Genomic DNA, 24,802 nt, shown 5'->3' with positions numbered 1-24,802 from the left:
TGGGGGAGGCAGGAGCAGACTTCATCAGTCTGGGTGTCTCCAGCAGGTCAGGGCAGAGAAAAAGTTGTCTGGTCCTTGTAAAGGGCGAGCAGCTCAGCTGCTGACACCCATCTCCATGGGAAACTTTGGAGCTGCACACTGTACAATACAGCATTTGTAGGAGTTCACCCCTCGTGAGCTTCTCCAGGTCTACTTTTCCCATCYCTGTGGCTTGGTTGTCATYCTCTGGTGTATTTCTGCTGTTGGGGTGGTCCTGCATGGAGGGGGTTGCAGGGATAATGCTTCTGAGTGCTGGGTKATGTTGGTGGTATCAGCCTAGCGGGTAGCACGTGTGTGAAAGCTGGAGAGACGAGGTGTRGAAGGATTGACTGTATTTKCATTGTTTCGAGACTTTTCCCTTTCCAAGAAAAWTAATCTGCAGCTTGAATGTTTTTCTTTGCTGGAGGGGGTGGACATGTGTGCAAACGAGGTGTGAACTTTTATGAGAGGGTGTGGCCCTTAACAAAAAGGGGGATCTGCAGATTTCTTTACCTGACCATAGCCTCCTCCAACACTGCCTCCTTTGAGGAGCCCTGCTTCTCTACCATGGCCATGATGTTGGCACAGCACTCCACTGGCCTCTCCACTGTGTGGACTGGCGAGGGCTCCAGCAGTTTGCTCTCAATGCCTGCATTTTGCTTACTGAGCAACAGGATGTCCCAAGCACCTGGCAGACTTGGCTTGTACTTCAGAATTTAATTTTAATTTTATTAAGTGAATTCAGGGCTGGCAAAAGCTGCCAAAGCCCATTAGCTATGGAACATGTCTTGCTTCCAAAGCACACAGCCTGAGCAGTGGCCACTCACCTTTCCTTTTTTTTTTTCTTTTACATGGATGCAATGCATCAGTTTGTAARAATCCATTTACAAAGTAACTTGAGCCTCTGCTGTGTACAAAACAGGCCATATTTTATACAGAAAGACAATGGTTGGCATGACTGCTGAGTCAAACCCTTTGCCCATCAGTGGACATGGCGATAGAATTTTTTGTTGTYGTTGCAAGTCCTGCAGCTATCTATCACCTGCTAGATACCAGTGAGCCAAGAGAAAAAGCCCAACAGAACAAAGCAGAGATATTAAAGTAATTTTGCCTCTTCAGATAACTTTAAGAGGCCTTGAGTCCCCTGGTATGCTATTGCCTGCCATATGGGCAAGGCAGTGCTGTACTGAAAAAAACCCTTTCATTTCTCTGGGCCTTCTTGGGAGGAATTAATGAGAGGACAAAATATGGTCCTCTGAGAGACACAGACAATAAGCTTTCCTGCAGGTGGGAGACTTTCACTGCTGCAAGAAGATGGTGACATTTTCCTGGTGGTATCTGAGCACCTGAGGGCTGTGGCTGGTGCTTTTGTTTACTCGGGGGTTTCACCTGCCCGTCCTCTTTTGCTGGTGAGACCTCAGTTGCAGAGAGACTCTTGCTGTCCTCACTGGCACCAACAGTTTAATTTGKGCATCATCAAGCTGACCTGAAATTAGGATCAAGGCTAGGGTTTTCCTTAGCTCAGTCCCACAGAACTGTGAGGACCTTACAGGGCAAGGGACAAGTTTCAAGGTCAGGGTAGAACTGTGTTTCTGCTCCTAAGTTCATTTGTTGGGGAGAGCTGGAGCACGCTGGAGGCTGATACCTCTGCTCACATGCCAGTTCCCCTCCAACTGGTTGAGTAGCAAGGGCTCACAGGGTGCTCATGGTATCGAGCATGAGTAAGGGGCTAGCAGCTTGAGTAAGGGGCTAGCAGCTTGAGTAAGGGGCTAGCAGCTTCTGAGTGCTGGGTGATGTTGGTGGTATCAGCCTAGCGGGTAGCACGTGTGTGAAAGCTGGAGAGACGAGATGGGGAGGGGATGACGAGGTGTGGAAGGATTGACTGTATTTTCATTGTTTCGAGACTTTTCCCTTTCCAAGAAAAATAATCTGCAGCTTGAATGTTTTTCTTTGCTGGAGGGGGTGGACATGTGTGCAAACGAGGTGTGAATTTTTATGAGAAGGTGTGAAAGTGTGTACATGAGTGAAGTGTGAATTACACGTCTATTTGTACATTGATGTCAACAAGTCGGTGAATTTCTCCTTTCCACGTGGATGTCTCTTTCTCTCCCTCTCTCCAAACCCACATAAACACATGTGCGGGCAAATATGCCTTCCTGAGAAAAGATATTTGTGTAAGAATGTAGGTTTGTAGATGTYTGTGTGTTGAGCAAGCTCTCCTGTGGAACAAAACCAGATGTTTTTCGGTATTCTCAGCTCTTAGTGGCAGTGTTGCRTTTTTTCCCCTGGTATTTTTCAGGATACTTACAGGATTATTTTAAGAAAAAGGGAAGGCTGCAGATCTGCCTTTGGGCGTGTGTGAAGAAAGTTATTTTGAAGAACGAATGTGTTAGAGGGCATGAAAAACATGGAGGAAACTGAGTGTTTTTTCACAGCAAAGGAAGCCTTGTTGCCCCGTGAAGGGCCCTCCTGTTGGCCTTGTTTTTGCACAGGACACGTGCATTTTCTGCAGGCAGCGTGCAGGCAGCAGGTTGTTTATTCAAAGTGCTTTTTTTTCCAGGAAGCATTACTGTTGAGGGCTCCTGTCTGACTCCTGCTGCTCGCCTTGGCTCTGACAAGAGTGCAGTTCCAACACGGGCTGAGATGTCCCTAACAAGGGCGGGTAGATTGGTGACAGCCTGGCAGGGGACACCCCTGGAGCTGGCAGACCCCATGGCAGAGGAACAGAGCCAGACCCACGGCATGGGGCTGAGGCCACACAGTCTGCACTCTTTGCTTCTCCTGGGTGGTCCTGGGGCTTTGCAGTGAGTGCTGCTTTGGAGGGGCAGGAATATCCTCAGCACCAAGGCAGTGGAAACCCTTGGCTCCCAGAGCTGCTGGGATGTTTGGTTRCTCTCCTGTACCAAGGGTGATGCTCCCCTGCACCTTGGCTCCYTTRAGGGTGTGGGAYGTGCTGCAGGTCCCATCTCAGGGTRTGCACACATGGGCCMTGGGAAAACCTGCTCACACCTCTCTGCATGTCCAGGGTCCTCTGGGGCTATGGGGATAACCTGACAGTGGGAACAGCCCATGAGGGTTTGCATCCTGCATTATACCCCACTGCTTCTTGTCAGGGAGGGGAAGGACTTTCCACAACGTGGGACCAGGGTGACCCTCTATGCCTGCCAGCCTGCCCTTTGGAGGGCCTTAGGGTTTTGKTGGGTTTTGCCCATTTTGGTGCGTTTTTTGTGTGTTTTGCTGGGTATGAAGAGGCAATGCTGTCTTCTGGGGGCTGTTGCAGCCTGTGGGTTGGGTGCTGGTACAAGGGGCTGGCAGGGAAGTAGGGGCAGCAGGACACACACAATGGGGGCCCCATGGAGAATGGGGCTTTGGGATTTGTAGTGCATTATCAGGTGACCTCATGATGCAGATTTCCCCCCCAGCAAGTAATGCAATAATAAGTTTGATTTGCAGCATTCATGAGATTGAATGTTTTTTTTGATTATGAAATCACCCTCTAGGGCCTGTTCTAGCCCAAAGCTGAGAGAGCTTCCTCTGCTTACCATGCAGCCTTTGCCAGCCATTTGTGGGCTAGTCCCACAAAACCACCACTGCTGATTATCTGTGTCTGCAGCTCCAGTGGCTGGCTTAGCTTGCAAGTCTGCCGAGATGGATTTGTTGGGGCAGGCGGGTTGGGGAGGGAGAGCACACCAAGCAGAGAGGGGCTTTCATGGGGCTGCAGGCTGGGACCAGGAGCTGTCCTTAGCTCTGCCACATGGTGTGGGTGGGCCTGGGCTTGCCATCATCCCCATCATGCTTCAGTTTCCTTCCCTTCTGCCCTCCTGCAGCTGGATTGAATTTGTAGTGTCCAAATTTTGGTGTCTCCTGAGGCAGCTGTGGGAGACTGACACAGAGCAGCTTGCAAAGGAGGCAAAAGAAGGGATAAAATGAGGCTGCTCCAGATGATTTGATATCAATCTGTCTCTTACTTTATGGCTCTGTAATTGCCTTGGCAAGAGCATTCATTTCTCCTTTCTGGTCTGTGTGAAATGTGGTATGTAAGTGTGGCAGGAGGTGGAGAGGAAAGTAGGATGTTTGTTCTGCAGAATAATTCYCCTTGCCCAGAGATTAATATCAAATATTAGACTACCAAAGGGATGTCAATGGCTTTGAGAATGGTCTGTATCAGACACCCCTATCAGTGACCCAGGGAGACCTGCTGTGCACACCTGATGCCCAGAAGCTGTTTCAATGCCTTGTTCCCTTCTGTGTCTCTGCAGCTCAGCAATGCGGGGGTCGCCTGAACTCCAAGGATGCCGGGTACATCACCTCCCCAGGATACCCCAATGACTACCCCTCCCACCAGAACTGTGAATGGATCATCTACGCCCCTGAACCCAACCAGAAGATTATCCTCAACTTCAACCCTCACTTTGAAATTGAAAAACACGACTGCAAGTAAGATCCTTCCTCTTCCTCTCCAGTACATAATTACCTCCTCCTGCCTTTGCCTAGTTCCATGGGCCTCATTCTTCCTTGTACTTAAAACCAAGCATCATCCTGAGCCCCCACAGTGTTGCATCTCCYTGCCTTTCAGGAGCAATGGGTGCCTGTGAGGTTGTAAGATGCTGCTTTGGACACATTGGTTGAGCCTCCTCTGCAACAAACTGGTAGTTCTTAACTTGGCCTGATACCACTTGAAAGAAAGACCCAACTGGCTTTCAATCTGAGCTTGACTTGGTTAAAAGACCACTTGTTTTTCTGTGTCAAGGTGGCCTCACTGTTCTTTTAAACTGTGCTGGGAGAGCAGAGCAATTTCCTGGTGTGTAACTAGGCAGAGGTAAGGCAGAGAGCCCTGAGGCTGGAGACACAGATTTGGGCTGTCTGAGACTGGAGGTGTGGTGATCTGAGCTGTTTGGGCTGGATCTGACTTCCACAGAGCTTTTTCTGCTATATTTGATAAACTGGCAGGGTGGTTTTATTTGTTTTTTTTTTYCTTTTTCCTTCTAAGAAGGGATTCAGAAACTAGATGTCTGAGAAAAACAATTAGCAATTAGTAAAGAGTAATTAATGGCATCAAAGGGCACCGTAAAAGGCTGAGTTAATAATGTGGTCCCAGCAGACATATAAACCTGTGGGTTTAATCTGGAATCCACAGCCAGCTGCAGTGATGCCTGAGTGTGAAGGAGCTTGGGGTCTCCTAAAACTGGCCTGACATTGCAGTCCTGCTGGATACACTGGTCCTGTTGATTAAAAGGGGGTTGCGTATGGAGAGGGAAACTCTGTTTGTAAAAAAGGACAAAGGAACAGGGGAAACATTTATGGGGCTGCAGAATCAGTCCTGTGGAGAACAAAGAATTCATCATGGGTTTGATGATGTAGGGAAGGTTATGAAGTGCAGAGCTGGATCCTCAGCTACCATAAATCAGCATAGCTCCTCTAAGTCTAATGAAGGTGTGCTGATTGATGTCATTGAGGATCTCRTCACCCCCTACAGATAGAGCCTGGGCTAACAAGGCTTTGAACACCATGAACTCCCCRTGAAGTCACTGTGTGTGCAAGGTGTTTAGCACTTTGCAGGATCAGGCCTGTGTAAAAAGAAGGGAGAAGATAGAGAAAGGCCTAATGTGGGCATAGATGAACACAAGGCCTTGCAGTGGATGTGAGAATGATGGTTTCTACCCGATTTTATTATTGCTTGCAGAGGCTGAACTGCACAGCTTCCTCATAGCTGATGCAGGTGCCCCAAATTCACCTGTAATAAAAGCTGCACAGATCCAAATTTGCAGTCTGAAGAGTATGCCATACGCATTGGCCAGGACAGTGCTGTGTGCAGGGCAGGGATTAAACTGGGCAAGAGGGACTCCAGCTTGTGCCCCTTCAAGGTCTCAGGCAAGCAAAACCAGATCCCTAAAGGCACCAGGCTTTTCCTCCACCTGTAGGAAGCAGTTTTAGCTGCGAGCATCTTCCACAAATTTTGCCATGTTTTGCTGCCTGTGAGAGAGCATTGTCTGGTCCCAAGCAGCAGGTGATTTGTGCAGTAGGCCTGCCTGAGTACGGGGAGTGTTGGTTATCCCTTTGCTGCTTTCTGCTTTACTGTGGCAATCTTCTGAGTGGCTGCTGTGTGGTTTCACTATTTCCCTTTCTGCATGTATGTGCACAAGGAAGCTTTCATTAAAGCTAAACGGGATTTATCCACGGTGCACTTGAGCTTCTGCTGGCCACAGCTGTGAGCTGAGAGCCAAGTTGACTTAAGGTGCCTGCTCTCTTGAGTCAGACTGAATAGGAGTGGGTTTGAAAGAGCTTCATGGACAGGGCTTGATAGGAAGCATAACTGAACAATGAAAMCAGTGCATGATAAACATGGCCTGAAAGAAATGGATAGGAGTGAGATTTTTTAAGTGACTGACCAGAAGGAGGCAAATATGAACACTGTGTGACTCTTGAGCATTAATTCTTACATTACATTTATAATAGGTGACCATCTAGTAATAAATCTCATCTGAGTGTCAAGAGGGTTTTTAACAAAGAAGCAAAGACCYCATTGCAGCTGCAGGTGTGAACCTTAACAGGAACAGGAGTTCAGCATCAAAGACAGAGTCTCAGGGCAGAGACCTCCTTTTGACATCTCMTCATTAATATAGAGCACATTCACATCAAGGTGACAGGCAGATGGACTCCATTGGGGCACTCAGTCTCTAGGCAGAAAAGGTCCCCTGCTCTGGTGTTGCTACCTGGCAGCTATTGGAGCAGCAGCAGGGCCAGTCTGTGCTTCCAGCTGGCGGAGGTAAACACCATAACCCCCTCCTCTGTTGCTGCCTCTTTCAACATTTCACTTTACCTTATTAGGCTAAAGTTTCTCCCTCATAAAGCATAACATTTACATTCCTAAAACCCATTCAAAAGCCTACAAAAATGTCTCCAGAAGTCTTYTTAGTTTTACTGTGTCCCTTCTGGCCTTCCTTGTATCTTCTTTAGATTTCCCTTTGGGACAGGAGGCATTTCCTGCTGTGTTTTGTACAGTGCCTGGCACCCTGGGGACCTCTGCAGGAAGGTCAGYGATTTCCCCTCAGCCAGCAGCTCCCCGAAGGGACCTACAAAGCTGGTGCTGCCCAGATGCCAGAGCAAGAGCTGGTTGCAGAGAAAAGCTTTGGCAGCCTGGAGGATGGAAGCATCAGCCAGGGATGGGTGCCCAAGGTGGCAGCCAGGGGTGGCTGCTCTGCGCTGTTTGTTGCTGTTGTTTTTTTGGAGGTGCATCTGGGCTTTTATTTTTCAGCTGTGTCCAGCTGCATTAAGAGGTAACTGCACTCTACCACCACCATCATGAAGGGAGTAAATTGGTGTAATTGAAGCCCCAGAACGTCTCTCTCTGTGCTGTATCTATGCTCCATGGAAGTGCCTTTCTTTGGCAATGCACTAGGTTAAGAAAATTGGCCTCCTCCTGCTGTTGTGCTGTTGTGCACCAGCAGGATCCCTGTGGCAGGGAAGGTGGGCATGCTGTGACAGGGAGTACAGCCCTGGGCCATTGTTYGTGCTGTCCTTCAGCTGTGGGGCCACGTCAGTAATGACAGAGCCAAAAGGGAAGTTTGATGCTCTGATAAAAGATCTGCTGAACTATTTGGAAATTATCATCCTGGTGCCTGGCTGTTTCTTCCTCTCTGTGCTGCAAGCGCAGCTGTGGCTCAGTTACTGCACCCCACATCATTGGTATCTGTTYACTGAACAGGGGAGTGGCATCCAGTGGAAAAAAGCAGGCTGCTGCTATGGTGAAATGTTTCCACTTCCATGTGGTATGGTGGTTGCTGGGTAGTCTTGTGCATGCCAGGGTTTATTTGGGATCCCTGGAGTGACCTAAACCATTTGCAATAGGTGTGTGACAGGGATGGCTACTCCCCAGCTCGAGCCGTGGTGTAGCTGAGCTGTCCATTCCTTCTTAATTGCCATGTGGCTGTTCCGTCTGCTCTGCTTGCTTGGAAAATCCAACCCCRAAACCTCAGCTATGCGTGAATCATTGTGTTTATGACCAACAACATTTTCCATTTCTGCCACCCTCCCGCTGCTGGTCTTCTCCTTGGRCTACTGAAAGCTCCCTCCTGCATTTGGCTACTGCCTGTGCCACCCCCAGCACCCACAGTTGACCCTGGCAGAGAATTAGGCTGGGYGGTGCTCCCTCCAGGCTGCAGGGGACACGCTGCTCGTGCTTCCTCTGCAAGCAGAACACCTTCCAGCTGAGTCATAACATCTGCTCCAGAGGAACTCTATTGTTTAAAAAAAAAAAACCTGACTAGTCTGACTAGTCAGACCATGTCCAGTGGTTTTTTCTGCAACTGGGTTGCAGTCGGCGGGATCCCTTCCTGGGAAGAGCTTGGGGTACGGCTGCTGTGGCTCGCAGCCCCCTCTGGTGGCACATGCCAAATGCTGGCCACCAAAGGTTTCTGAAGACAGGGGCTGGAGGCTCCCAAAATAGGTTGGAGATGACAAATTGGAAATGGAGCTGCAGTCAGGCTCTTTCTCCTGACTTTGGGTCCCACTGTTAAGTCCAGAAGGTTTCCAGAAACAGGAAGTGGGGTSACTGTCATGAGGAAATTTCTATAGTTGTTGCTATGACCTCACAAGTGCCATAATGGTGCCAAGAGAGTTGAACCAAGCACAGCATCCTGATGTGAACTGGATACAGAGCAGGCATGGCAGGAGACACGTCTGCTCCCAGCTTGAAAGGCAGAGTGAGCCAACATTTGGCAAGGGGAGCCACAATGCTTCCAGCACCCATCTCTCAGAGCACTGCTAGCCAGGGGACACTGGCAGCAGCATGCTGGTGTTCCCATGCCACATACACAGGGCTTGGACAGCYAGTGAAGGCCCCTTATGGCAGCACAGCCATCTCCTGAGCATCCAGAAAGCTGGGCACTGGTACAGAAACAGCTCTGAATTCTTCCTAGAGAGCCACAGAGACACTGGCTCAAATTTCTTTGAGCTGAGGTGGCAGAGAGAGCTGCATCCAGGCCAGTACCCACAGCCAGCCAGACAGCTGGTGGCTGCAGCATTCAGCCCTGCCTCTCTTGCTGGCTCCTTCAAACAAGAGCAAAATATTGCAAGAAGCCATCCTTCCATCAGTGAAGGTTAAGAGTAGACAAGGCAGCAATCATGGACAGCTAATTAGTAAATGCTTTGAAAAGTATGCATAATTAGCTTGTTAGTAAACATTTTAGAAACAATGCAGTTCCTCTGGTGATTGGCAAAATGCTTAGAAAAGAGAAAAACATTTGGAGCACTAGAGAATGCCAAGGCTTGGAGGGGTTCTTCACTAGAATGCAAGGGGAAGTGACTGCAACTCCTGAAGCACTGGGGGAGTTGAGCTTTAACTTTGCTCACATTTTGTGAGGGGAAGTCACAGATGAGATGTTAAGGAAGGCATTTGCTTGCTCATACGTTTGTGGCATGGATAGCCAGAAGCAACATTTCTAACGTACAGGAAATAATTCAGTCTGGGTAACATGACACTGAGGCTCARCTTGTCTTCAAATGAGCTTTTACCATTTTTTTACTCCATCCAGCATCTGCTGTATAGTTCATAATGCCTGTCAGGCCCAGGTCATTTTCTGAGATGGAACATCAGTGAGGGGGTTGGTTGTGATGGTGTTAGACCAGCTCAAGGTTGTTGGCCTCCCTGTTTTCTGCTTCCCATCTCTGTTTGCTCCATGGCTGTGCTTCTCTATGCCCCAGAGCCTTTTCCTGGAGGGACAGGCCCAGTCCAGGCTCTGCAGAAGGTCGTAGCCCCAAACACTCCTGCAGGGTCTCCTGTGTCCCACCAGCTCACTAACATCCGCTGCAGAGGAGTCAGATCTCATTTTGCACCTTGTTTCCTGTTGGCATGATGACAAATGGAGGGCCAGCTGGTGACACTGGGAACAATAGCACTAGAGACAGAGACCTCTCCCCCTCCTTCCTGCTGYTGGGGAGGAGCTGCTGGTGGTGCTGCACTCGCTGCTCAGTCAGCTCTCTGTCCAGTGAGGGAAGGAACAGGGCCCCACAGGGGCTGGAGAGGGAGCAAGCACAGGGCTGCTGTGGTGATTCCTCACTAAGTGGGGTCAGAATTCAGCTAAAAATGTCACAAASTTTGAGCAAGCACTGTAAGCCACACTCCACCTCCAAGTCCTTTGCATCTTTGCAGACCCTGCTCAGCACAGATGCCATAGGATAGTGGAGCAATSCCATTGGAATGCCTGATAACCACAGTGTTGAGGTGCTCATGCTTTTAGCAGATCCTGAGGCCCTTGACTATCTCTGCAGCTGCAGCAATGTTGCCCACTGTGTGACACCAGGTTACACTCTTCACAGAGTGACGAGTGAAAACAGGTCTCAGGAGCCTAAATAAATGCCTGTGGGGCTATGAGTCTTGGTCACATTCTTGTGTTGTATAGTGGGGTTATCATTGCTCTTCTATGTTGCTGAGTGGGTGCAGGAGTTAGAGGAGGTTTAGTGAATGTAAGGAGACTGCCAGAATTACATTAAAAATTATCCATTTGTCTTCAAGGACTAGATGCAACGTGCAGTAAATGCAACATGAGGTTTTACCTTGATTTACATAGGAACTAGTTTAGTCTTTTAATGAGCAACTACTTAGCTACATGCAGCCTTTTTAATGGATATAATTCCCATTGTCAGGCTGTAACAGGGGAGTGGCAGACTCCCCAGAAAATATCAGTTCTGGCTGTTGTGAAATTTGGGTTCTTCCCCTTTCCTGCTGTTGATTTACTGTTCCTGCCTTGGTGAATCACCTAAAATTCCCCACCCTATAAAGAGGAGAAGATCTGGGCATCTGCAGGCATAAAATCCAGTCTAGATAGCAAGAGTGCACACTCCCCTCCAAAGGCTGCAGCAGCACCACATAGGAGGAGCAGGTCAGAGTGGTACAGACAACGACCAGTTCACTCTCAGCCTTTTCTGTCTGGGTGTGAATTCTGCAATTAAATATGAATGCAAAATAAAAAGAATAGACTGCAAAGAGCAGGCTGAAAAAAAAAGAAGAAATTTGTGTTTGCTGYTGCCCAGAACTCAGCATAGAACATATTTGAAGGAATTGGGGGAGGTAAGGTTTTAGTCTGAGGCAAGTTCTCTGTTTTCTTTAAATCAGGTGGCTGCACACCRCCATTGAATGTCAATGTAATAATATGTTGCAAACCACAGTCTGGTGATCCTGGAATTCCTTATWAGTTAATAACAGTCATGGTCCACTAATCACAGCTAGGATGTTTTAAGAAACTGTCTTTGATATATCAGTTCAAACACACCATAGAAAGCCTTCCTTAGCTGGCTTAGTGAGTGGATCAGCACATCATTAGGAAGAGTGAATAACCTMGGGTTTTTCTGTTGGTTTCTCACCCACTCCTAATCCCAAGGAATTCTTGAGTTCTACACACAGCCTTGGTGAGCAATAACAGTAGAGTAGWATGGTGGGGTTTTAAAGTAACACTGGGTCAGACATGGAGATACTATTGTTTAATGAATTCCTCGAAGCAGAGCCTGAAGCCATGGGGTCTGACAGCAGAATTCCTCTGCCAAAGACTTTGTCTTGTTACAAATGGCATGGAAAATGTCACGGTGGCTGCTTGTGTTATGTGACTGCCCCCARCTTCTTGCAGCAGTATAAAAGTCACTATGGTCAGTGCGAGGAAAGGCATGCCACTCATTTTTTTGAGGTTGAATTCCCCTTTCTTGAGCAGCAGTACAGAAAACACTGTGGGTCCCTGTGAGGAATTTTTTTAGGGGGAGTTCTGCAGCACTCACCAACTGGTGGTGGGAGAGCCCCTCTGCTCAGCCCTGTGCCTGCCGAGGCCATGCTGYGTGCAGGGTGTTTACATGGGAAGTGCTCAATGTATTGGAAACCTCCCGTGAAATCTCAGAGCTAAGGCTTTTGATGGATGTCGAACAAGGAGAAGTSCCCCCCCTCCTCCACCAGGAGCACGAGAGTTTGAGGCAAGTRTTCAGCTTCCTTCCTCTTTTGTGAGTGGTGGTATGAGGTTCCATTTGCATTGTTATTTTGCAGTGAAAAGGAAGTGTAATGACTGTCTCTTTGGTAATACTGATGTTTGGCTGTTAATCACGGGCGGGAGTAAGGTCTGGGATCTCTATCAGCAGAGGGGACTGACTCACCATYGATCTATGTTCACTGCATCTTGTTGAAGTTTTTTGACCCATTTGATTTTTTTGTGGAAAACCCTCTGATTTTTCTGCCGTTCAGGAGGAAAACATCTCTCTGTCTTTAAACATGGCAGATGGGGATTTCTTCAGATATCCAACAATTCAATTGAAGGAGACCTCAGGAGACCTCTCCCCTTCCCTGTCCCCCTTCTCAGCCTGTCTTTTCATCTGCAATCTGGAGATGTAAGGGCTATAGTAATGGAGTGTCAGAGGAAGTAATTGATTCATCACACGCCGAGAGAGGAGTCTGTTGCCTTCAGTGTCAATGGAGCTGAACCACAGCCTGGAAGGGTGAGGGAGGCTTGTAAACACTCCATGGCTGAGCTGGCAGGACAAAGCAGACACACTGCCACGGCTGAACAGGAGGGTGACACAAAGGCTTGCTTGAAAGAAAGTCTTTCTGAAAAAAAGCAGTGGCAGGGTCCTTGTTTGTGGGAGAAATGRGGACAGTCCCATCCCCCTGTTCCCAGAGCACATTAAGGGGAAAAAGCACCCAGCAGCTTCAAGCAGCATCCCATTCCCTCTTCTGTCTCCCTCTTCTATCTTGGTGTGGCTGCCTCTCTGACCTGCAGTCCTGGGCTGGGCTGAGCTCAGGGGTACCAACCAGCCCCTGCCAGCAGCTAATTCCTCCCACACCCCCAAATAGTTATTGCTGCCTCAGAGAATCGTGTAGGAGATCACTGCTGCTGCCAATGCACAGCAAGGTGTGGCATGTGCATGGCACAGCATTTGCCCTTGCCCAGGTATTGACTGTACTCAGAGTTGGCACTGACTGGTTCAGATGGTATTGAGCTGCAAGTGCCCACATTTTGAGGAGACAAGAGGGTAGGAGATGCTGGGCTAGCTGCATAGTACACAAGGAAGGATCAGACAGGTTTGGTGCAGTGTATGCTCCAGAAACAGCTCTTACTACGAGCTGGCACGGCCAAATTGTGGGAATGCTCAAGCAGTGGAGGCTGAAGGCCAGTCTTGGCAGCAAAGCCTTACTCACTTGTGCATCAGCTRAGGCAGGAGCTGGGCTGTGAACAGATTGTGTCTGAGAAAATGCGGGGTCAGAAAGTCGTTCTACGGTGGGCCAGTCCCAGGGTGACCATCCATCATTAATGAGGGATGCAGACGCCGGGAGGATGAGGGTGGGCTCGTCAGGGTTCTGTTCTTACAACCTCCTTTATACAATTGGTGCTTAACGAGGTGTTTATTTCATTTCTGTGCTGAAAAAAAGCCACTGCATATGAGTGATAGTGGAGAGCCCAGCTACAAAGCTCCCATCTGATCCCAATTTTTACTCTTTCCTTTTGCTCTGCACTGCATGGTGTGTCTAAGGCCATGACTGATACTGCACCAGCGAGGTGTGATGGGACAYCACTCACTGCTCTGGGAAGAGGGCTGGCACAGCCAGCTATGTGAGCATTCCCTAATCTTCATCAGCACCCCAGAACTTGGGCAGCCTGGCCTGAGCTCATCTCTCTCTATTGCTTGGGCTGTCAGGCACCGGATCCCATCAGGAAAGGGAAACCTGTCCCCCCACTGCAAAGCAGTGAGCATTTGCCCTTGCCTTCTGCCTGCTCTGCTGCTTTTCAGCAGTAAATTTTCCCTTTGTGGTTGTTATCTTTTATTATATTTATTTTTTTCTTTCTGTTACTGATCAAGTGCCTGCAAGTGGTGACAGTAAAATGACACAGAAACCAAAGTCTAATTTTTTCCACAGATGGATAGTAGCAGAAGGAGAAAAGTGCAAATGCATTTTCTCAAGTGTCCTGCGTTTTGGGGTATGAAAGGGTTGTGAGTTGCTTCCGTTCCTTTACAGCAGCAACAGAAGGCAGAATGCCATGGAAAAGGGGCTTACTCTGAACATGCTTTATATATTTTATTCCTGATTTCACCGTGACTSTCTCCCCCTCAATGAATATCAAAGACATCTTGCAACAAAAGACCCCTATAGCTAAAAATAGAARAGTGAGGCATTTATAGAGATGCTTTTGGAGACACAAATAAAATTAAACAGCCATGTGTAACTCCTGAACAACAGCCTGCAGAAAAGCCCRAAGTGCACATTAGCACATCTCTTTTTCTTAAATAGCACATCTCTTTTTCTCAGTTTTGCAGATATGCCCCAGATGAGAGCACTTCTCCAACGCCCCTTTCCACAGTGGTCTGGCAACAGTGCTTGAAGGAGGCAGCCCAGGGATGAACAGCAAAGCACMGGGGAGCCTTTGCTCTCCTGTCTCAGGGGAGGGCAGCAGCATGCTAGGAGCTGAAATCCCCTCCTGAGTCAGAACTTGCCTCAGGAGCAGTTTGCAGTTATGTTTTATTCCTCCCTTTGCACAAAGTATTTTGGCTACCTTTCTTTCCCTCCCTCCCATAAGTTAGCAGTAACTGCTGAAAGCCTCTTCCATCAGCAATGCTTGGAAGGGGGTAAAAACAGCAACCCTAAGAGCATAAATACAGCCTCTTTATAGTTTCCACTTTTTGTCTTCAAGTTATTTTGTGAGAAGTTTTGCAATCTAATAGGGTTATTTTCTCTCCTTCTCTATTTTTTTTTTAAGATTTTTTTCCCCTATGCCTGGATAACTGGATTTTTTTAATTTCTCGGAAACTCTGGTTGGATTTTTTGAGGAGATAGATTTTTTTCCCCTATGCCTGGATAACTGGATTTTTTTAATTTCTCGGAAACTCTGGTTGGATTTTTTGAGGAGATAAGAAAATAATCCAAAGCACAATAGAATGATTACAACCCCCCACAATACTGCAATTACACAATACRTAATTGGATACAACAAATTCAAAACAAACTTCCGAGAAATCCTAAGCAGTTATTYCTGTGCCCACTCCCCCCACCCCAGCCTGTCTTTCCCGCTGCTGCCATTGGATTTTTGTCATTTTARTCACTGAAATCCAGTGAAATCTCTYCAGATTCAAAGCAATTATAGCCCATTACTCTCTGTTGTTGCCAGGGACAGTTATTTCCTACGGGCAAAAGAAGGGCAAGCTTTGTGAGCATCTTTTTGCCTCAGCATGGGCAAGAATGGCCCCAAAAGGTACAGACTGAGATCAAATTCATCTCTCTTGTGTGTGTTCAGAYGCCCAGGTCTAGTCAGTAAGAGTGATTTAAAGTACCTCTGTTGTCAGTGCAGAAAAACAATTAATCCATCCCAAGCTGGGTGTGGGAAGTCTGCTTCCACTGAGAGCAGAGGACATTTAGTTGACTAAAGCTAGATATGGTACGAGCTTTTTAGTTCTGTGCACAAATCTGTATCAGGGCTTGTGTCTATGAGGACTGATTCTCTTCTCACACCAGGATAAATTAGGAGTGATTACCCTTAAAATGATGAGYTACACATGTATAAAACCAGTTCAAGTCAAAGGAGAATCCAATTCATCTGCTGTATTTATAATTAATTACTCTGATTAAGGGCTGGCAGCTAAGATCAAACTTCATTGCTCTTGTTCCATCAGACAGCAGCGGTGCTCACCTCTGCTATCATGGCTGTAAAAAAATAATTTRAAAGTCCTCAGCAGCTTTTGGAGCAATTTAACTTTTGAAGGGTACGTCCTGCAGTTGCTCAAGATTGTGTAAACATAATGGAAAAGTTTTTTTGTCTTTYGCAATGTAACCACCCATGAAATAAGGATTTGGTTGGAAGGTGGCATATAAAAGAGCATGAAGATGGTTGGTGACACAGAAAAATCGACTAAGCATGCTAGCAYATAATGGACATCAATTCTAGCCACCTCTTGATTGCACAACAAGCACAGAGMTGCTGCTTCACCACTTCTTAACTATCTCTGTACTGCAACTACTATTTAATTTCTTAGAAACTGCTTGTTCTTAGAAGATGTTCAAAAACCCTTATGCTTTTTCTAACAGTATCTGAGAATTAAACSTCACACCATCTTTTCAAAGGGGGAACAATTGCATTTCCTAGCTGCCATTGAGGCTAAGCACAGGCCTTCCCCAGTTACCTGACAAATTTCACTGGAAGTGAAGTTTCTCTTCCTCTCCTCAGCAGATGCATTCAAGACACAGTGACACACGGTTCAAGCACATCAGAGGCCTCAAAGGCTCAAGTCAGCCCTGGGCATTCCCAAATTGAGGGTTGTTGGCATGCAGTCTGTACCTATTTGTCTCTCTGTCTGTCTTGGCCAGATTTCTCCAATATAATCTCTCCAGTCAGGACTGGCTTCTGTCCTTGGCTGTGCTGCAAACACCCTGTGTGACCTTGGGCCAGACACTGCTCCTCTCTGCCTTCCCASCTCCCAGGGTCTTGTGAGAATCCCATCATTACTGTTTGCCAGCTGCAGTTGTGAGCCCCGTGGAAACACCTATAAATAATAGCTCCAAATTAAACATTGAGGAAGTTCGTATTAGAGCCTCGTGTCTCTCTCTGGAGCAAGCACTGGAAACTGGGCTTCGCTGAGTGCAAGTCTTCACCTACTTCAAAACAGCTCTAGAGAGACTGAGAAAGTTGCCAGCTAGGTCAGAGCCTGGGGAGCTGGTTCTCCTTAGACTTTGAAGCAAGGCTTGCACAAGTTTATATATTTGGAGGACTCACAGTATGTCTGTARACATATAAATAATTTGTTATTCATGTTTCTCCCCATCCTCAGCTAGTGTCCCTGTAATGGCCTTGCTGCATGTGTCAGTGGGGAAGGACTCAGCATCTCTTGGGACCCGGCAATGAGAGTCAACAGAGTTGTTGATTTTGTGTACAGCAGTATGGGTCACTAAACTGCTTTGTGTTGTGTCYCCTGGAGAGGAGTACCCAGAGGAACATCACAGGCTCTCTGGTGCTGCMCCCCAGGTGGGTTGTACATGCCTGGAACTGAGCTGTGTCTAGGTGGGCACCTGGGAGGTCTGCAATGGCCCCAGGGGATCATGGAGCACAGCTCAATGGTCAGGGAGCAGATAAGCTATTTCTCAGCAGAAAAGGACTGAGAAGATGGAGGTCTTCTCATCATCACTACAGCTTGAGGCTTGTTTGCCTTTGTTGCACCACATTTGGAGAGCCAGCAGCAAAGTGACTTAGGGAAAATGAGAGGAAGGACTGGGAAGCAGAGAGGTTCAATGGAGGAAAAAGCAAGCAAACAAGCATGAATAATACAGGCATTAGAAGTGCTTTATAATTAGTTTATAAAAGCTCTCTTAACATCAGCAAAGCACTTTCTACTAAAAAAAAATCTGTAATAAAAATGCAGCAATATTTGTCAGCAGTGTGTTTTTTCCATTTAATTCTGTTAAACAGCTTCAAGAAGAGCATCTAAGCCTTGTATTTTCCTTCTTTCTCAGCCTCCATTGTATGGGCAGTTAAAAGCACTTCAGCATTGCCTCCCTGCCTCAAAAGCCCCTAGTGGAAAGCTGTTTGAGGTGGTTTCAAAACGACTCACTGGCCTTCTCACCCAAGCAGCAGCTGAGAATATCCTGCCTCTAGAGGACCAGCCAGCTGTGGTCACCTTTGCTGCTAAAGAAGAGCTGGTCAATCCATTGATTATACTTGTGGGTTACAGAGGTTGCACCCTGCCCTCACATATTGATGCTTGGCTCTTTGGARCAATGCCTGGGTGGGGAGAAGTGGCCATGACATGTGCTTGGAGATGGCAGCTTTCCCAGTGGAGGTAATGCCAGAGAGGTCAGCCCACGAGGATGTTGTTGCATGTTGATGGAAACAATGGATTTGGTTATATGAGTGAAATGCAAATTGATGGGCACTGTATGAGACAGTCAGAATGCCGTTGCAGCACAAATGTGTCCTACCCAGCTGTGCCCTAGTCCGTAATTATCTGAAAATTAAATTATTAGAGTASAAAAACATAGTTGGGTTTTCTTCCTTCCAATTTTTCTTCTTTTTCACAAGGGAAAAAGAAAGGCTGCAAACCATGCTTAAGCTTGGAGCAAAAATTTGGCCAAACTAGATTGTGACATGTCCAGCGWCCCAGCRTGAGGAGAATGGGGTTTWCCAGTTTGTTTGACRGCCAAGGCATGGACATGACTGAAGYGCACATGGTTCCRAAAGAATCTGTGGTGTAGATTAGCTGGCATYCTTGCTGAAGTTTGGAAGGTTAACAGTTTTGACTGGATGTCTTTAGTATTTAATTTTGAAAGCCTAACACTTATTTGCTGTGCTGCAGAGGAAGTAGGTGCTCCTGCTTATTTGGGGAGGAGCTATCTCCCAAGTGTAACACTTCCCCAGTTCACACTGTTTATATGACCCAAAGAAAAAGTTTTKCCTCAGGCAGAGCAGAGGACTTGGGCCAAGATTCTTTAACTAGGATATAAAACCCTTACACATTTATATTAATTTAACATTTGGCAAAAAAATTATTCCCTGACCTTCTCTTAAGGCATTTTTTTCAGTTGTTTTTTACATTTGATTTGTTAAGGATTAGCTCCAGCATGAGAAAGCTCAGTTAGATGCTTGAATGGAGCCAAATAGGGTTTAATTCAARGAGGCAAATATTTCCTGATGATTTACTTACTAGATTCATTCTTTTAAWTTTCCATTTGCAGATTGCCCATGAGGAGATTGCAATATTCCTAAATTGTATGTWTTATTGGAAGTCAGTCACCCATTCAATAAGTAAATATTTCTTAGTCCAGAACTTGCTTCTGAAATTGCAGGGCTCCTAGAGCAGTGGGTGGCTGGAGGGGCCATGTGGGCAGCACCAGGATGTTTGGTGTGCTGGCTGCACCAGGAGCTGTGATCATTGCACTTGAGTAGTTGAAGCTGTGTAGTGTTTTGGCAAGTTACAACCCCACCAGGACACAAATAGATGTGATTCACTGGGATGCAGCTAACCTCTGCCTGCGCATGAAAACGGCAGCTTTGACAATCCACTCCATTAACTGTGTTTTGCCAACATTCATGTTTTTTGCCAAATTAATTTTTTGCCACATATTCACAATTTCACTAGTAGCCAGTAGTCCTGTGGCACAGATGTGTAAGGACTGCAAACACACTGAAAGCAAGTGGTTATTTAGAGAGCAAAATGCTCCTGCTGTTTGCTCAATACTRCTTTAAACAAATAGACAAACAAGGAGGAAAAAAAATCCACTTAGAAGAAGTGCCAACGCTCTGCCTTCTATGTTCCTCCTCCCTGGAGAGGCGGTAGGACACACATGATGGACATTAGTGGGGTCATGGAGGGTGCTGCTGACTGGTGTCAGGGTAATAAGGGGTCACGAGGTGATAGGGGGCTAGGCAGAGCTGAGAAGAGAGCAGAGGGGGCAAATCTTCATTTGCATCACTCTATGTCCACACAGCAGCTAAGCAAAATGCTTTCCTGTTCGAGTGCCATTTCTCAAGATCGCTTGGATTTCACCTTGGCCAAGCCAATTGAGGCTGTAATGAAGTTAAAGGCTCGGCAATTGCAGCTAGTTGAATGCTCGGTCCAGCATAGACAGGATTTTATCTGCAAGCATTTTGCTTCTGGCTCTCAGCCTGATTTAGTCCCAGAAAGGAGTGAAACCAAAGCCGTCYGGGCCATCTTTCTTTGTGGAGGAGCACACTAAGTCCCTGTAAGTTTGTTTTGAGGYTGTTGCTTGCCAATGTGCGCTTTGCAGAACGGGAATGAGTCACGTGAGGATCATTCTGTATCCAGCAAGCTACYTCTCCTTTCAACTCTCCATTCCCAAACAGCAGATCTTGTGACAAAGAAGAAAGGCAGATTCCTGGCAGCCTGGAAACACTTTTTTTCTCCCTGGCCCGGTGAGAAGAGCTGTAGCACGTTKTTCAAACAGATTGATACAAAGCAAATAAACAGTCCTAGAGAGGTGGTCAGTCTCTGTAAATAGCAGCATGCTGGCCAGAGAGGAGAGGGGCCAGGAGAACGTGGGTGTTAGAAAGCAGCTGAAGAACAAGATGTACCGTAAAAACTGTTTCTTAACAGCATGCACGGCCTGATACTACTACCTTGCCTAGAAAATATGAAGGGATCTGTGGGAGTTTCACCTTCCAGCCAGGCTTTGCAACAAGCTTTTGTCTCTGCACCAGGAGGCAATTCTTCTAACCCTACCCCTTCCTCCCCCAGACCCCAGATACCCAGGACCCATGCCAGTGGGCAGGTGAAACATCTTCAAGCAGGGTTTAGCAAAGGCAGGTTGCAGTTGGAGGGTGTACAAGATCAGCAATAGYGAGTGTGGGTACCCAGCTCTTGCACAACAATTCCCATCCACAGAAAATCTTCATTAGCACTTAATAGAAGAGGATTAATATTAATGTCCAAATGCTAAGTGAGTGCACTTGCCAGGCTTGTTGGAGGCCCAGTGTGGTGTCAGTGCACAGAATGGCTACCTGCTCACATGGATCGAACATTGACAGTCTCACACTTGGTGTGTGCTTGGTCAAATGCCACGTAGATACTGGAATAAAGTGAGCTCTGCCAAACAGCACAATGGAACTTCAAAAGAGAGGTCAGGGGAGGAGCAGCCCCAGGAGAGCTGTATCTGAGCTGCTTCCATGCCAAAGGAGTTTTGTGGAAATTGAGATAAAGCGTGTCCTAAATTTTGCATGTTAGCTCTGAAGCTGAAGTGGAAGTATGTGCAATAAATTAGTGATGTGAATGGCAGCAGAGGAAAGGATCTAAACTAATCAGACAAGAGCAAAAAAATGTTTTGGGGGTCTGTGGTGTGGTGTGGTGTGGTGTGGTGTGGTGTGGTGTGGTGTGGTGTGGTGTGGTGTGGTGTGGTGTGGTGTGAATAAAGGAGCCCCACGTACCCATCTGGAAGATGTTATCTGAAATATGCAGATAGCAAGAATGGTTTTTGTTTGTTCCTGGCATCCTGAAGCATCTCCCTGACAGATGATTTCCCTGCCGTTTCACCTGCCTCCGCAGGTACGACTACATCGAGATCCACGATGGGGACAGTGAAGCRGCAGAACTGCTGGGCAAGCATTGTGGGAACATTGCACCTCCTACCATCATCTCTTCTGGCCCCTCTCTCTATATCAAGTTCACCTCAGACTACGCACGGCAAGGCGCTGGCTTCTCTCTGCGCTATGAGATCTACAAGACAGGTGAGTGRCCGAGTCAGTGCCTGTCTCCCAGACGTTCCATTGTGCTGTTTGGCCACAATTACCTTCACCAGGAGATGCCTYTGACCACCTTTTCAATGTGATTTCTAGCATGTTTTCCAGAAAGAAAGTATTTTGCTGTTTTGTTTTTTTTTAATTTAAGCAAGTCTGTGCATCACATTTCCAAGAAGGTAAAGATATTAGTGGTGCATGACAGTGCATTTTTGGATCACAGTGTGACAATAAAAGCAAGGTTCCTCCTTCAATGTTCTCTTGAATTCGAGGACTAGAAACATACATATTTTCTTCCTGTTAGGGCTAAAAGGGGATTTGTCCCTCTGTTAGAAGTGCATGGAGCTCCCCCTCCTGTGGAGTTGTGACTCAGGGTTGATCAGTGATGCTGTGCTTTCTCTCCCTGGATGTGGGGTTTGTAACTGGGGAGCTCTGGTTTTCAAGTGATTGCTGTCAGCAGTGCTGTCAAAGTCTGAGGTAGCACCTTTCCAAGCTAATATGGAACTCTTCATAATCCTGTTTAACACTGAACTACTATCGAGGTAAGAAAAAGCTGCTCAAAGCCCTTTTAAGAGTGTTTCTGTCYAAATATTTGCCAGAATTTTGTGTCTGGAAGGAAGGAGGCTTGAGAAGATAACCCCTGCTCTGTGTGCACATGAGAAAGGTGTGCCTGCACGCTGAGGGAACAGGAGTGTGTTTTGCACAGRCAGGCAGGCACCTGCTCTGTTCCCACATTCCTTTGGTGATGGGTTGGAAAACAACACACGTGTGGCTTTCATGTCATTGCACCCAGCACAAAAAACAATGTCTGTGCCATGGGAAGAACCAAAAAGGATCCCAACAGGGTTGTTTATCCAGCCTTCTTAAAGGAAAGATGGAGAGCACAGGCAGCAGTGCCCAGGGGCCCTGGGCCAGCTGTGCAGCAGAAAAAGATGCACAGACAGCCCACAACCTGGCCATAGGTAGATGTGAATGTGAAGAGGTTGCTGCAAGAGAATGAGACTSTCTAAATTCATTGTGAATTGATGAGGACAGGACATGTGTGAAGGTTCTGATGGATGAGGAAAGTGCTGTTGCTGTTGCCTGGGCTGCATAACTGGACACTGTGCCGTTGTGCAGCCATCTCACCACCGCTGSTATTTGATGGTTATGATGCAGATGAGTCCTGAAACAGTTCAGTGGTTCAGCCAGATATTGGGGTTAGCCAAGGCCAGTTGYCATCACACAGAATGGCAAAGAATGCCTGTGTACAGGTGGGAAGAGTCACCTCAGCCCTCCCCCCCACCGCCTCTCTTCCTGCGCACATCTCCCCTGACTGTGCTGGGTTATGCCTGACCTCACATTAGGTCATGAGGTAACGTGGGGTGGTCCMGCTGGCTGAGGTGGCCAGGCCATGCTGTGGGAAGGGGTGGCAGGCAGGAACCCTGTCAGTCTGGGTGCAAGCCASTAAAGGACCGAATTCATGGGGAAAGAAGGTGATGCTGGTACAGAGGGAGAGGAATCAAGGGCTGGTCTGGAAGAGAGCAGGAGGCTGGAGCTGATTTTTGTCCTTCCATGTAAGTCCCTGCAGTACCGCCCTCAGGTCTGAAGTGGTGTTGGGGCTTCTTTTGCCACCCCCACCCCTGAAGGCAGCCATCCTCTCCATAGTGCCACAGCCCATGAAATCAAGGCTGGCGAGGCAGGTTTTGGCACAGGAGCACAGATGAGCTGTGATCCAGGCACACTCCCAGCCCACATCTGCCCAGCCCCAGTCCCCACCTGGGCTCCAGAGAGGGCAGTACAAGCTAACCCTGCCTTTTGCCTGCAGGCAGGCAGGCATGGGCCAAGTTTCTGTCTGATCTGTCAGGGTAACCAGCAAGGGTGTCACCAGCCTTAAAGGTCATCAGATTGTCATTGTCCACATCAGTAAAGGCAGCATTGGCTGCAGATTCCTTCTGTCTTAAAGGTGACCTAAAACGCCARTTCTTTTCAATCGAGCATTTATTTCTCCACCTCGTGCTAAATTTCCCTTATCACAGTGTGAGAGAGGAGCATTCTGCATACAAACAACTGCATACCAGTCTTGGAATCCCCTGATGGGTATCAGTCAGGGGTCTGTAGGCTGACAAAAGAGCTGCCTGCCCTGGCTAGTCCAGCCTCCCTGCTGCTCCCTTTGTGAGTCAGTTTGGCAGGGCCAGCCTGAGCTCCCCAGCGCTGGGCATCAAAGTCTCCTCTCAGGCTGGCCTGCGCTGCTGAAGCCAGCATGACTCCTGTTGATTATCTGCAGCTTCCTTATAAAAAGCTGATCATGGTGTTTGCTGCTATTAGCCAAAATGTAGACAAAGATGCCAAATGAGATAAGAGCCCCACATGAGGAAACTGTTGTCTAATGTGGTGACATAGTTACATYTCTTTCCTGTCCCTAGAGGACAGTCCCTGACTCTGGGTTTAGTCTTTGATTTTCTCCCYAGCTTGGAGCTTGTGTTATTTTCCCTATTTATCTGTTTGTCTTTCGAGTTGTTTGGAACGAAGTTCACCCTTATCCCTGTTCACGGCATTATGCTGTAATTTGTGTTTGGCCTTACTTTTTGCCTCTACATTACCCCACAGGTTCACACCAGAAAAACTGGCTGCTTCATTAGGTAGTCAATTAAGAGCCTCTCCTGAGTAGCTCTCCAGCCAGGCACTGCATAATGCAGCTCGAGATCCTGCTATTACTGTGGGCTGCTGGCCTGACTCTGGTAGGTTAATGCAGAATTGAATAACAAGTCTCCCATTAGTCCTGGGAAGGCTTGTGCTGCCTGGAAGAGCCGGAGCAAAAAGGTTTATAGAGGAGAAGAAGGGTATCYTAAGAGTGAAGCAGAAACCGTGGTGAATGCTAGTGCTGGGTGGCAGCAGTGGCCAGCAGCTTCTCTAACATCCCCTTTCTGTTCTGATAGCTCCAGGCTGCAGATTTCTGTTGCCTATTGTCCTGGCAAGGGTTTCAAAGTCACTGTGGTATGAGCATGACACAAATTCCCCTTTCCCCAGGCACCCCGAGGCACCTTGGCTGTGTGAGAGGGGGCACCGAGCTGGCCCGAGGCCAGYGCTGAGGTCAGCAAAAAATAAGAGGCAACATTGTCCCCCTCACCATGCAAAGGTCTCCCTTAAGGACAGAAATAACTTGCATTTCTGGTGTGGATGGCTCATTYTGTGAAAAAGAGGGCTCTGTTCCTGCTCTCAGCAGAGACCCCCTGTTACCCCCACTCTTGCTGTGGCCACGTTGTGGGAATTATGCTGGAGCTGGCCCCTGTCCCATGTGTGGGTGTCAGGGGAGCCSCAGGCTAACTGTGTACTTCCCAAGGGTTTGCAGCAAACAGTGGAGACACTGGCACCCTCCCACGGGCCCTTTCACTGTGTAAATATTTGTGCTTCCGGATTTTCTCAAGAGGAAACTGAGGCACAGCTGTCTGTGCTGGAAGGGTGGACTTTGCAGGAGAACCATGTTGTCCACTACACTGACYAAATGGACCTTGTCTCTCCACCTGTGGAAAGCTTTCAAAATCACCTTTTCACTTCTTGCAGTAATTCACACAGGTCTTGCACTGCAGGACGTTTCAGAAGTG

At 47.6% G+C, this 24,802-nt stretch overlaps 1 protein-coding gene across 4 annotated transcripts in view; it reads left to right on the top strand.

Annotated features, from left to right (window-relative positions):
* The window catches only part of NRP2 (neuropilin 2), an 88,991-nt gene that overhangs the window by 8,017 nt on the left and 56,172 nt on the right, over positions 1-24,802 (top strand). For all 4 annotated transcript variants that reach the window (XM_057372861.1, XM_057372860.1, XM_057372858.1 and 1 more), the window contains exons 2-3: positions 4,278-4,455; positions 21,028-21,209. In XM_057372861.1, coding sequence (XP_057228844.1) covers positions 4,278-4,455; positions 21,028-21,209 — 360 coding nt within the window. The remainder of the gene's footprint in view (positions 1-4,277; positions 4,456-21,027; positions 21,210-24,802) is intronic.

Source organism: Malurus melanocephalus, unplaced genomic scaffold (genome assembly GCF_030028575.1).
Source record: "Malurus melanocephalus ecotype Western Australia unplaced genomic scaffold, MMel_1.1 scaffold_180, whole genome shotgun sequence".
Lineage (NCBI taxonomy): Eukaryota > Metazoa > Chordata > Aves > Passeriformes > Maluridae > Malurus > Malurus melanocephalus.
The sequence above is the reverse complement of the archived record's forward strand: the minus strand, read 5'-3'. Positions and strand labels throughout refer to the sequence as shown.